Here is a 13053-nt window from a genome sequence, read left to right on the forward strand (position 1 = left end):
TGTGTTATCAGGAGGGACCAGTCCCTGGTAAAATGGAGGGTCAGAGAAAAAGAGGAAGACCCCCAATGAAATGTATTGACATAGAGCCAGCAACAATGGTCTCAAACATAGTTGTGAGGATGGTACAGGACTTAGCAGTGCATAGGGTCACTGTGGGTTGAGCCAACTCAATGGTACCTGGCAACAACAGTAATTCTTGCTTCCAACCAAACTATTCTTTTATCTGCTTTCCTTAGTAGTTGAATTACCTTGGAGATTATACACAGGAATACAGATCACTCAATCAGCTCATAACTCATAACTAATAATTATGTTATTAACTTAATGAAGCACTTTCACATGTATTATGGCATTTGATCCTCATAAAAGCTCTGAATAGTTATTATTATTTCCATTTTATAGAAGAATAATCTAAGTTTCAACAGATAATGGAGCCAGAATTCAAAGTCTGAACTGTCTCATTCCAAGTCCCATAATCTTCTCATGATACTTTGCTGTCTCCAGGGAAAAGAAGTTGCTCAGAGGGCACTGTAAAAACATTTCTGGGCTGGTTGACTGTGTTTAGGTGCAAAGAGAGGATGTGTTTTTAATCAGCAAAACTACGCTTAGTGATCCAGAAATGAAAATTACACTCCTGGACATACTTAACAGTAAGCCAACCTAGCATTCTACATTCTCTTTAAAGAAATGACTTCTCTAGATGTGGTATTTGAATATATGGGGCTGGCTGTCCTCAAAGGGTCACAGAAGTAGACATCATCCCAAACCTGACAGGGGAGATAAGAGAAGGAGAGAGGGACTTTCAGTCTCCCTGTCTCTCCTAGATAAAATAAAGGATGCTCAGTGAAATTGGGGACAGGTTTATACTAAAAGGTTACTTGTTATTAATCTGAAATTCAAATGTTTTTGGCTGTCTTGTAATTGGTTAAATCAGAGAACCTTCCCTCAAAGTGGGCAGTGATCCCACAGTTTCGGTTGTGCATAGTGGGGAGGGGTGTTAGGAGGCGGATTCTGAGCACAAGAGTCCATATGGCTCTGCTTTTGCCATCTGTGCCCTGGGCATGTCCATTCCTGCACAGGTGCAGAAGCAGAAGGAAGATCTGGGAAGGGGATTCCCAGGGTCCAGCTAGTGCTGATGAATTCTGCGTTTGAGGTTCTCTCTGTGGTAAGGTTAGCTGACCTGCCTTGCAGTGAAGGTTAAAGTTGATCTACCTGGTTTCACTTAGCTTTTCTAGTCTAAATTAGTCTATTTTCACTGTTGAGTATTCAAATCTGTCCAGGAAGTTAAGATTAGCCTTCTAAATGTGTAAACTTTTATGAAGAAGATGAAAAAGGAAGAGGCCCAAGATGGCCTAGATGTGTCAGGCAGGGAGGTCTGTTTGCTGCAGCTCTGGGTGAGTAGGTGAGGAGGTTACAATGAGTTCTGGTGCCGCTGGCCCAGGAGAAGGGGACACAGCAGGTTCTGTTGGTTCTTCCATGTTACAGAGAGGATGGGCGGATAGACTGCTGGGGCCAGTCACTCCTTTCTGATTCTAAACATTGCAGAGTTTGAAGGGATTGTTACCGTAATCTCCTCTTCCAACAGAAAGGTATATATAGTCAATTCCCATCAACAAAGAGGGAACTTATACAACTTTTCCTGGTAGTTCATCTTAGAGCTCAGGGAGGGGGTCCTGAAAACTGCTTTTACTAATCGTTTCTGGGAACTTTAAAATGCCATGTGTCTTCTCTGGGCCTTTGTACTTGAATGTGCATCTGTGAAAACTAGACTTCCTTCTGGTTCTAAAGTTCTGTCAGTATACGAGTATCTTTAAGCATCCCTATCACTCAGAAACCCTATGCAGGGCCACTGTGAATCAGAACTGACTCCATGGCACACCGCCACCACCACCACCATAACCACCACCATCACTCTTGTTCTGTGTTCACTCACCAGGCAAGAGGGCTGATAACCATACTTTGTCAATCATTCTCATTATATCTGAAGGTTGTTTTTTCTGTTTCCCCTCATTCCTCTTCCCCTTGTTCAGGCAAAATAACTCTTTTTTAAAGAATTATATTCAAATGAAGGAACCAATGAGCTCTACTCTTTTCCTTGTCTTATGTCAGCAAGAAGAACGCTGCTGAGCCATGTAACATTTCAGTCTCAGCCCACCATTCATTTATTCATGGATCTATCCATTCAACAAACATTTACTGAGCTCATGCTATGCACCAGGCAGATACAAGCCATTGGGAGGAAAGTTTCAACAGAATTACAAAGTACAGGAAACCCCAGGTGACTTGAGACCTGCTTACTCAACTATATTGCTTCTCTCTTCTGTGGCTGGACTCTTGGGAGTGTCATTGTTTGCCATCTTGCCATCAAATGGTAGAGGCAAAACCAAAAGGAGACTGGCAGTTTGAGTGAAAGGTTGAAAATATTGGCTCAACTGAAGTATTTGAATAATCTCTGGGTTTCCACCCCTAGGTGTCTGTGGGCCTCCTTGACCAGAGATAACTGGGAACTGGCTGTTTTTACTGGGAGAATACAAAGCAGCCTGCTGGAATGCCCTTATTTATTTACTTCTTCTCTGCCCTCTGACTACAGTGCTGCACTTGAGATGGAGTTACTGCCCCTTTGGCTCTGCCTGGGTTTTCATTTCTTGGCAGTGGGATGGAGGAACAGAAGTGGAATGGCCACAGCAGCTTCTCACGGGGGCTGCAAGTCGGTGAGTTTTCCTCAGGAACCTTGAGTTGTATGTTGCTCGTGTCATGGCAAGGTTTGGTCAGTTTGGAAAGATGAGAGATTGTCAATCAAGCAGAGCAGAAAATGAGTCTAAATAATTCTACATCTACCAGGCACAATGCTGTGTACAAGCTGGGTTAACCAAAGGTTGTTCAAGACGATGCCTGGGAAAGGCTGAGTAGTGCCCGCCTCGCCTTATTCATACCTGCAGGAAACAGAAAGCTCCAGAGATAGGACTAGCTCAGCCGCCTAGAACAAGAACACTTGGTTAAAAATCTGGATGACTGTGCTCCACAAAGAGCCCTGATAGCATAGTGGGGTACACTCTGGGCTGCTAACCGCAAGATCAGCAGTTCAAATTCACCAGCCACTCCTCGTGAGAAAGATGAGTCTTTCTGCTCCCGTGAAGATTTACATCTTCAGAAACCCTGTAGAGATTCTCTGTGAGTTCGAACCGACTCCATGGCACACAGCAGCAGCAATAGTATCAGAATCTGTGGGTAAGGCACATTTCAGTGGGAGGAGCCCTGCCTCAGAGTTTGTGTATGAATCAACAGCTAGTGCTTAGCGAAACTGAGAGCAAGCAGCCCTTGCTACACTCAGAACAACATCCCTGATCATACTTCAGCTCCAGGAGATCCAGAAAGCGGGTGTCTGAGCTTTTACAGTTACCTCTCTAGGGCTTTCAGTCTATGTGGAAATAGCCTGGGATCATATCAATTGACCATACTTCTAAAAACATCTAGAATTCAATGATATCAAGAGTCTTTGATATTTGAGAAACATACATTTAATAAACATCCCTTGAACCCTATTGCATACTAGGCACAGGGAAGATGAATTGGATGTCTGGGCTAATGCATTCAAGAATGTGTTCTTAGAGCTGATGAATCTTTAAAAAATGAGCTGTCGTGGTTCTTAACCATTTGTAAAGGGCTTTAACCAATATAGTTTACATAGCATACTCCTGTATAGTTGAGGTGTTAGGAGTATGGTATGGGGGTTATGAGCATGGAATCTGAGGCCAAACTGGCTAGGGCTTTTTTGAACTCTCAGTCTTCAACTGAAAGGTTTGAGCCCACCAGAGGTGCTTCAGAAGAAAGACCTGGCAATCTACTTCTGAAAAATCAGCCATTGGAAACCCCATGTTCTACTCTGACACACTTGGGGAAGTTACTTGATGACAACTGGTTTGCTATGCTTTTGAATTGAGGGATGAGAGTTAAAAAGTCTTGGGCCTTCTGTGCCCATCCTTGCCTTGGCCATGCAATGTTATAATAAAATGGACATAGTAATGTACTCTTGGAGTCCTGGTGTGGCACTGTAGGATGAGTGCTGGTTTGCAAGGTCAGTTTAACTGCAAGGTTGGCAGTTCAAGCCCACCAGCCACTCCTTGGAAACCCTATACAGGGTCTCTATGAGTCGGAACTGACTCAACGCCACTCAACAACAACAACAACAACAATGTACTCTTGGACTCTGAAGTCCACATGGTCCCTTTGCAGCAACTCAGTGGGGCTGCCAGGACTCATGGAGGCATGAGCGCATGACTGGAGTCTGTAATGGAGCAGGGTCTTACACTTTGAATAAGCCCCTGGCCACAGTTTTCCTTAGAGTTCCTATGGAGAGGGGAAACCAATACCTCCTCAAATAAAGAAATAGACCTTTTTTCTTAATGGGCAGATTCAAGTTTATTAAGGTGTCAATTTTTCCCCAAATTAATTCATGATTATAATACAATTCAAGTAAAAATTTTGGAGGGAGGAATGTGTAAAAGGAACTTGATAAGTTCATTCATTGGAGATTAGAAACAGCTCAAATGCTCCACAATAGGAGACTAATTAGATCATGCTAATAATTATAGCTAAGGAGCCCTGGTGGCAGTATGGGATAAGCAGTGGGCTGCAGGTAAGTGGTTCAAACCCACCAGTCACTCTGCAGGAACAAGATAAGGTTGTCTGCTCTCATAGACATTTGTTGTTAAGTGTCGAGTCGGTTCCGACTCATCATGACCCTGTATAGGGTTCCTAAGGCTGCAAATCTTTATGGGAACAGAAAGCCTCATCTTTCTCCCATGAAGTGGCTGGTGGGTTCAAACTGCTGACCTTGTGGTTTGAAGCCTAGTGTTTATCTTACAGAGCCACCAAGCTTCGCATAAAAACGTACAATCTTGGAAACTGTATATAGGGTGACTATGAGTCAGAATCAACTCGATGGCAGTATTTTTTAAGTTTTAAATAATTATGGTGGTAGTGGTAGTGGTTCTATGCCATGGGGTTGATTCTAACTTACAGCAGCCCTATGGAGGGTTTCCAAGGCTTTAAATCTTTACAGGAGCAGAAAGTCTCATTTCTCTCCTGAGGAGCAACTGATAGATTCGAACTGCTGACTTTGCGGTTAGCAGCTCAGTTTGTAATTTACTACGCTATCATTTATTAAGCATTTAATGTGCCAAGTTTTAGGTGTTTTACATGAACAATCACATTGAATTCTTGAAAAAAAAAAAAAATTGTTTAAACCCTATGAGACAAACAAACAGAGGTAATAGAAGCTAATACTGTTGAATGACGATGCATGGAGGGGACTGTAATCATTACAATGAAATGAAATATGATAGGATGAATATAAAACTGATGTTCTCCCATGTAAACTATCACTCAATTCACAATAAAAACTTAAAAACAAAAAAACCCTATAAGAAAATTATAAGTATAATTTCCATTTAACACATGGAATAATAAAGAACCTGAGTGGTTGAGATAATCAGTTCAAGGTCACGCATTTCATAAAAACACAGAGCCAAGATTGGTCCCCAGACTGCCTGTCCCATGAACTCTTGCTCTTAACTGCTATAGGAGGCATGCAGTGAACAACTGCTAAGAAGACTATTAGGAACCCTGGTGGAACAGTGGTTCAGCACTCAGCTACCACCTGTGGGAGAAAAGACTTGGTGATCTGTTCCCATAAAGATTTCAGCCTTGGAAACCTCATGGGGCAATGCTTTTCTATTGGGTCATGATGAGTCAGAATCGACTCTACAGCCCACAACCAACAGCTACATGAATATGACTGAACTGATTTGAATATTATATATTATAAAGTAATATATAATAAAACAATATGTAATATGTTTATTTTAAAGGAACTCTGGTAGTGTAGTGCTTACGAATCGGGCTGCGAGCCGCAAGGTCAGCAGTTTGAAACTACCAGCTGTTCCATGGAAGAAAGATGAGAATTTCTACTCCCGTAAAGATTTACAGCCTCAGAAACCCTATACAGAGTCACTATGAGTCAGAACCGACTCCATGGCACATAACAATAACAACAACACATTGTTAACAACATAGATTACTGAACAGTTTATAAGTATGGTCTCATTTTTGTTGCACGAAGAAAAAAATAGTATCTTCTTTAAAAGTTCAGAAAAATACGTAAATCTAGGCATTAGGCTGAGATTACTGAAGAACTTAATTTTCTAAACTTTTATGCTATGCCAGTTTTTAATTATCAAAAGGTTTTATTTTAATAATCTGGTGGAGAACTTGAGACTCCAGAAGTTAATTCCTTGATAAAATAAACTTTAAGGCAAAAACCAGCATAATAGATAAAGATGGACATTATCTCATGATTAAAGGGACAATTGAACAAGATGACATAACTGTAATAAACATCTATGCTCCCAATGAAAGAGCTCCAAAATATATAAAGTAAACTCTAATAGATTTGAAGAAAGAAATAGATGAATCTATAATAATAGTGGGTGATTTTAATACACTGCTTTCAAAAATGGATAGAACAACCAGAAAGAAACTTGGCAAAGACACAGAGAAACTAAACAACACAATCGGCCAACTGGACCTCATAGATGTGTACAGAGCATTCAACCCAACAACAGCACAATACACATTGTTTTCCAGTGCACATGGAACATTCTCCAGAACAGACCATATCTTAGGCCACAAAACAAACCTCCATAAATTTACAAATATCAAAATACTACAGAAGTTAATTCCTTGCCCAGGGTCCAAAGTGGCAGAGTCAAATTCAGACTTGAGTCTGTCCACCCTTTGTCTTAGTCATCCAGTGCTGCAATAACAGAAATACCACAAGTGGGTGGCCCTAACAAACATAAAGTTATTCTCCCACAGTTAAAGAGGCCATTGTTGTTATTGTTAAGTGCCACTGAGTCAGTTCCAACTCATAGCGACCCGGTGTTGCATCTTCGAAGCTGTAAATGTTTACGAGAGGAGAAAACCTGGAAGTACAAATTCAGGTTTTGTCTGTGGGGGAAGGCTTTCTATCTCTGTCAATTCTGGGGGAAGGTTCTTGTCTCTTTTCAACTGTTATTCCTCAATTCTTTGGCAGTCTTCATGTGGAGTGTATCCTCTCCTCTGTTTTGCCGAAGCTGCTCCTCTCAAATCTCAAAAGTGACTGGTTTAAGACATACCTACACTGATATGATCTCATTAACATAAGCAAGAAAATCCTATTTCTAAATGGAATTATGGTCACAAATATAGGGATTAGAATTTACAATACACACATTTTTAACTTTTTATTGTGAATTGGATGAAGATTAACAGAGCAGATCAATTTTCCATTCACATTTGATTCATGTCATTGATTGTAACCCCCACAATATAACATCACTTATTCCACTTTCTCCCTATGTTTCCCATTTCTAGTCCTCTTTCTTTCTTAACCTTCTTAACTACTTTGTCTTTGGATATATTTACTCTTTTGAGCTCAAATGTTTGATTATTCTAAGGTGTGCATACCTCACTAGTTTTATTGTTCCATTTATAAACTTGTCTGTTGTTTGGCTGAGATGAGTCATCCACATTTGATCATTTCCAGATCAGGAGAATGACTAAGGGCTATAATACTGGGGATTCTGCCAATCTCTTTAATAACCAGTAAGCCTGTTTGATTTTTTTTATGATTCTGAATTTTGTTCCATATTTTTCTTCTGTTCTATTCAGAATCTCCTGATTTGATCCTTTTCAAAGTAGTAGGTAGTGGTAACCAGGCCCCATCTAGTGCTTCAGGTCTGAGGGTCATGGAGACTGATGTTCACTTGGTCCATTAGTCCACTGGACTCATTGTTTCCAGGCATCTTTGATTTTCATCACTTTTTCCTCCAGACAAAACCCATGTCACTGAGTTCATTCTGACTCGTAGTAATACTATAGGACAGAAGAGAACTTTTCCTTGGGGTTTCTGACACTAAATCTTTACAGGAGCAGATAACCTCTTCTTTTTTCCTCAGAGCACCTGGTGGGTTTGAATCACCAACTTTGTGGTTAGCAACCCAATGCTTGCATATTAAATGATCATCCAGGATCTCTTAAGACCTTAGTTATCAAAGTAGGATGTAGAACATTGTCTTTGTTGACTATGTTATACCAATTGACCTTGGTGTCCCCCGAGACTGTGTTCTTCAGCTCCCAGGCCCACCAACTCATTCCCGGAAGGTGTTCAGTTATGTCTAAGAAGTTTTCATAATATTTCCCCCTCTATGCCCCACCACATTCATGACTATATTTGCAGCAAAGGTACCCATGCACAAATATCCTCTGTCAAACCTGTATATTTGTGGGTATATTCCTACTCTCTCTCACACAAACCTGCTCAGCCTTTGTGTCTATCCATTTATCTACGCGTTGTTGTTGTTAAGTGCTGTCTAGTTGGTTCTGACTCATAGTGACCTTTTATAGGGTTTCCAAGGAGCAGCTGGTGGGTTTGAACTGCTGATGTTGTGGTTCACAGTTCAGTGCTGATCCTACAGCATCACACCAGAAGTCCGCATCTCTAGTAGATCACTGTTATTGCAGGATTGTATCTAGCTCTATAATAAGCACTCGACCTCAAGGTCAGTTTGAACCTCAAGGTCGGTAGTTCAAACTCACCAGCCACTCCTTGGAAACCTTATGCAGGGTCATTATGAGTTGGAACCGATTCAGCAATACTAAACATCAACAACAAAATACATGACAGTATTTACCTCTGTTGCATTAACTCTTCCCCTGACTCCATCATTTTTTCTTGATCTCCCTCTTATTGTATATTGTCTTCCCCTTCACTCAAATTAACACATTTACCTTTTAGCCAATAACTTCCTCTCTTTTCCATTCTCACTTTTTCTTTTAGTATACAACACATATTTGGGGGGATCAATTCAATCTGTTGACATCCTCCAAACCTGTGCTTCTTCCTTTATAACAGGATCTGTTTCCTCTGTTCCACTACTCCACTTGGCCCTTGGGATTGGGACCACAATTTCAGGCAATCACTGGCTTTTTCTTACTGACCAACCAGCAGAAAATCATGCCATGGCTCTCCCATCCTACCGCTCACATTTTGTTTCCTGGACACAAACTGACATCCAGCAGCCAGTTGTTGTTTGCCAACCTTACAGAACACAGTTGAGTTAAAGTTTTCTGAGGTCCATGTGATTTCTGCAGTGAGGACAGGGTCACCTCCCCCACCCACCCCCCACCACCTGCCTTCTTACCTGCACAATCACAGTAGCACAGCATTCCTGAAGAGCACTGAGTCAGACATTGGCAGCTCTGGGCTCTGGTCCCGGCTCTGCCATTGAAACTTCTCCTCATTGCCTCTCACTTTACTATACAATTTTGTAAAATTTGAGGTAACGTTGACCTCTAAGGTCTCTGTAAATTATAATATTTATCACTACAGATGAAGGGAAACCTCCCAGATAAAATTTGTTGTTGTTGTTGTTGTTGGTATGTGCCGTGGAGTCGGTTCCACATCATGGAGGCCCTTTACAGGGTTTCCGAGGCTGTAAATCTTTGTGGAAGCAGAAAGCCTCCTCTTTCTCCCACAGAACAGCTAGTAGTTTCAAACTGCTGTCCCTGAGGATAGCAGCCTGATTCGTAACCACTATGCTACCAGAACTCCTTTACTTCCAGTGAAATGAAGATGCGACTGCCCTGAGGGCTTCAGGGCAATGCCTCTGTTGTTCAGGAAACAAGTGTTCTAGGGATAGCAATCCAATTGTTATAAACCAGAACTAAATGCACTGCTGTGGAGTCGATTCCAACTCATAGCCACCCTGTTGGGCAGAGCAGAACGGCCCCATAGGATTTCCAAGGCTGTAGTCTTCATGGAGGCTGGCTGCTACATCCTTCCCCCACTACACCATCAGAGCCCCTTGTAACAATGTGAGAATGCCTATTTATCAAGTGCTGATGTGTACCAGGTACTGGGTTAAGTTCTTTGCATGATTCTCTTGTTTAACCTCACAACAATTCTTGGAAGTTGGTAATATTTTTCTCAAGGTCACATAGGAAATAAGTGGCAGAGGTGGATTCAAATCCAGGTAGAGGCCTGGTTTTCAGTCCTTCTCATTGTGTAAGACAAAACTACAAGTACAGTTGTCACCTCTCAGCACCTGATGATCAGGTGCCAGATCCTTCTCTGACACTATGTGACATCTGGAACTCAGCTCCTAGTTACTTATTTAAGTAGTGAATTTGTTGTTGAGTGCCGAGTTGGTTCTGACTCATAACAACCCTTTATAGGGTTTCCAAGGAGCGGCTGGTGAGTTTGAACCACCAACCTGGTGGTTCAAACTGACCTTGTGGTCCAATGCTTCATCCCACAGCACTACATCAGGACTCGAAGTGGTATATTGTTGTTGTTGGTAAGTGTTGTCGAGTCGGTTTTGACCCATAGCAACCCTGTATAGGGTTTCCAAGGAGCGACTGGTGAGCTTGAACTACCAGCCTTGTGGTTCAAACTAACTTTGCAGTCTAGCACATTAACCCACAGCACCACATCAGGACTCCAAGTGGTAAATAAAAACATAAAGAAAGTGTGGCACTGTAGCATAAGCACTAGACTGCTAACTAGAGGTTCAAACCCACCAGCTATTCCTCTGGAACCCTATACAGGATTGCTATGAGTCAGAAACAACTCAATGACACTTAGCAACAGCAAATATAAAGAACAAAGAAAAATTCTCTTTCTTTGTTTTCCTATCCTATTTTAAAAATCTAGAGTCACTTCCAACAGTTGCAGGGATAATCCTAGAAATGAACTAAGTTTCTGTGTATAAACTCTGCCTCCTTCCTGCTAACTGGTGTGTTTTTGGACCTAGGTGGGTGGAGTTGCCGACTGCCGAGAGCAGCACCTTGCTTCAGTGCCCAGCGATCTCTCCCCCTATTCCAAGACACTCATACTGAATGCCAACCCTCTCAGGACCTTGTGGAACCATTCCCTCCAGCTCTACCCTCACCTGGAGAACCTCAGTCTACACAGTTGCCGCCTGGAACACATCAGCCGTGGCGCCTTCCAGCAGCAAGCCCACCTGCGCAGCCTGGCTCTCGCTGACAACGCTCTCTCAGAGAACTATAAGGAGACGGCAGCTGCTTTCCACTCCTTACAGAATTTGCAGAGGCTGGACTTGTCAGAGAACTCCCTGACAGAAGACATGGTGGCTCTCATGCTCCAAAACCTCTCATCGTTGGAGTCTGTGTCCCTGGCGAGGAACACTATCATGAGACTCGATGAGTCCATCTTTGAGGGCCTGGACCACCTCCAGGAGCTGGATTTGCAGAGGAACTACATTTTTGAGATTGAGGGTGGTGCTTTTGATAGTTTGACCAAGCTCAGACGTCTCAACCTGGCCTATAATAACCTTCCTTGCATTGTGGACTTCAGCCTCAAGCAGCTACAGTTCCTCAACGTCAGCTATAATGCCCTGGAGTGGTTTCTGGCGTCAGCGGAAGAGGCTGCCTTTGAGCTGGAGATGCTGGACCTCTCTCACAATCAGCTGCTGTTTTTCCCACTCCTACCACAGTGCAGCAAGTTGCACACACTTCTGCTACGGGACAACAACATGGGATTCTACAAAGACCTGTACAACACCTCATCGCCGCAGGAGATGGTGGCCCAGTTCCTCCTTGTGGATGGCAACGTAACCAACATCACCACTGTCAACCTCTGGGAAGAGTTTGCTTCCAGCGACCTCTCAGATCTCCGCTTCCTAGATATGAGCCAAAACCAGTTCCAATACTTGCCAGATGGCTTCCTGAAGAAAATGCCTTCCCTCTCCCACCTGAACCTCAATCAGAATTGCCTGATGACGCTTCACATCCAGGAGCACGAGCCCCCAGGAGCACTCACTGAACTGGACCTGAGCCAGAACCAGCTGTCGGAGCTACAGTGGGCTCCGGGGCTCACCAGCTGCCTACAGAGCCTCCGGGTATTCAACCTGAGCTCCAACCAGCTCCTGGGTGTCCCCACTGGTCTTCTGGCTAATGCTAGTCAAATCACTACAATTGACATGAGCCATAATCAGATCTCACTTTGCCCCCTACCAGTTCACTCAGACCAGGTGGGCACCCCCGGCTGTGTAGATTTTAGGAATATGGCATCTTTGAGGAGCCTCTCTCTGGAGGGCTGTGGGCTAGGGACCCTGCAAGACTGCTCATTCCAAGGAACGTCCCTCGTTCACCTAGACCTGTCCAGCAATTGGGGGATTCTGAATGGAAGCATCACCCCTCTCCGGGACATTGCCCCCACGTTACAGGCCCTGTCCCTCAGGAACGTGGGTCTCACTTCCAACTTCACTGAGTTGGACTTCTCTGCATTTAGGAATCTGAGGGACTTGGATCTGTCAGGAAATTGTTTGACTAGTTTCCCTAGGTTTGGGGGCAGTCTGTCCTTGCAGACCCTGGACCTCCGAAGAAACTCCCTCACAGCCCTTCCCCAGAGGACTGTGTCTGAGCAGCTCACAAGGAGCCTGCGGACCATCTACCTCAGTCAGAATCCATATGACTGCTGTGGGGTGGAGGGCTGGGGGGCCCTGCAGCGCCTGCAGACGCTGTGTATCCCTGATTTAGCTATGGTCACTTGCAACCTGTCCTCCAAGGTCATCCGCATGATGGACCTGCCCAGAGAGGTGCCTCAGGAGTGTAAATGGGAGCAAGTGGACATGGGCCTGCTGTACCTCGTGCTCATTCTCCCCAGTTGTCTCACCCTGCTGGTGGCCTGTACCATCATCTTCCTGACGTTTAAGAAGCCTCTGCTTCAGGTAATCAAGAGCCGTTGCCACTGGTCCTCCATATACTAGCTCCGGCTGCTTGCCAAAGTTAGAAATTTGACCCACACTTGTAAGGACATTTCCGCTGCTAGATGTCAAGATCCCATGTGGAGGCCAAGTCTGATGAACTGGGGTTAATGGATTAACCTGTTCCCCCTTGTTCTTCATCATTATCGTTCATCATCATCCTGGTAACATATTTATTAAGTAGAACATTCACTGAAAATAAAAGACAACGTGTCTCAAATATTTT

The 13053-nt window shown here is 43.4% G+C and overlaps 1 protein-coding gene across 1 annotated transcript; it reads left to right on the forward strand.

Moving 5' to 3' along the window:
* The first annotated feature begins 2603 nt into the window (after positions 1-2603).
* Positions 2604-12830, forward strand: NRROS (negative regulator of reactive oxygen species). Its single transcript, XM_006869395.1, has 2 exons — positions 2604-2711; positions 10854-12830. The coding sequence occupies exons 1-2, from the start codon at positions 2604-2606 to the stop codon at positions 12828-12830; spliced, it is 2085 nt and encodes a 694-aa protein (XP_006869457.1).
* The last annotated feature ends 223 nt before the right edge of the window (positions 12831-13053 follow it).

Source organism: Chrysochloris asiatica, unplaced genomic scaffold, assembly GCF_000296735.1.
Source record: "Chrysochloris asiatica unplaced genomic scaffold, ChrAsi1.0 scaffold00130, whole genome shotgun sequence".
Taxonomy (NCBI): Eukaryota; Metazoa; Chordata; class Mammalia; order Afrosoricida; family Chrysochloridae; genus Chrysochloris; species Chrysochloris asiatica.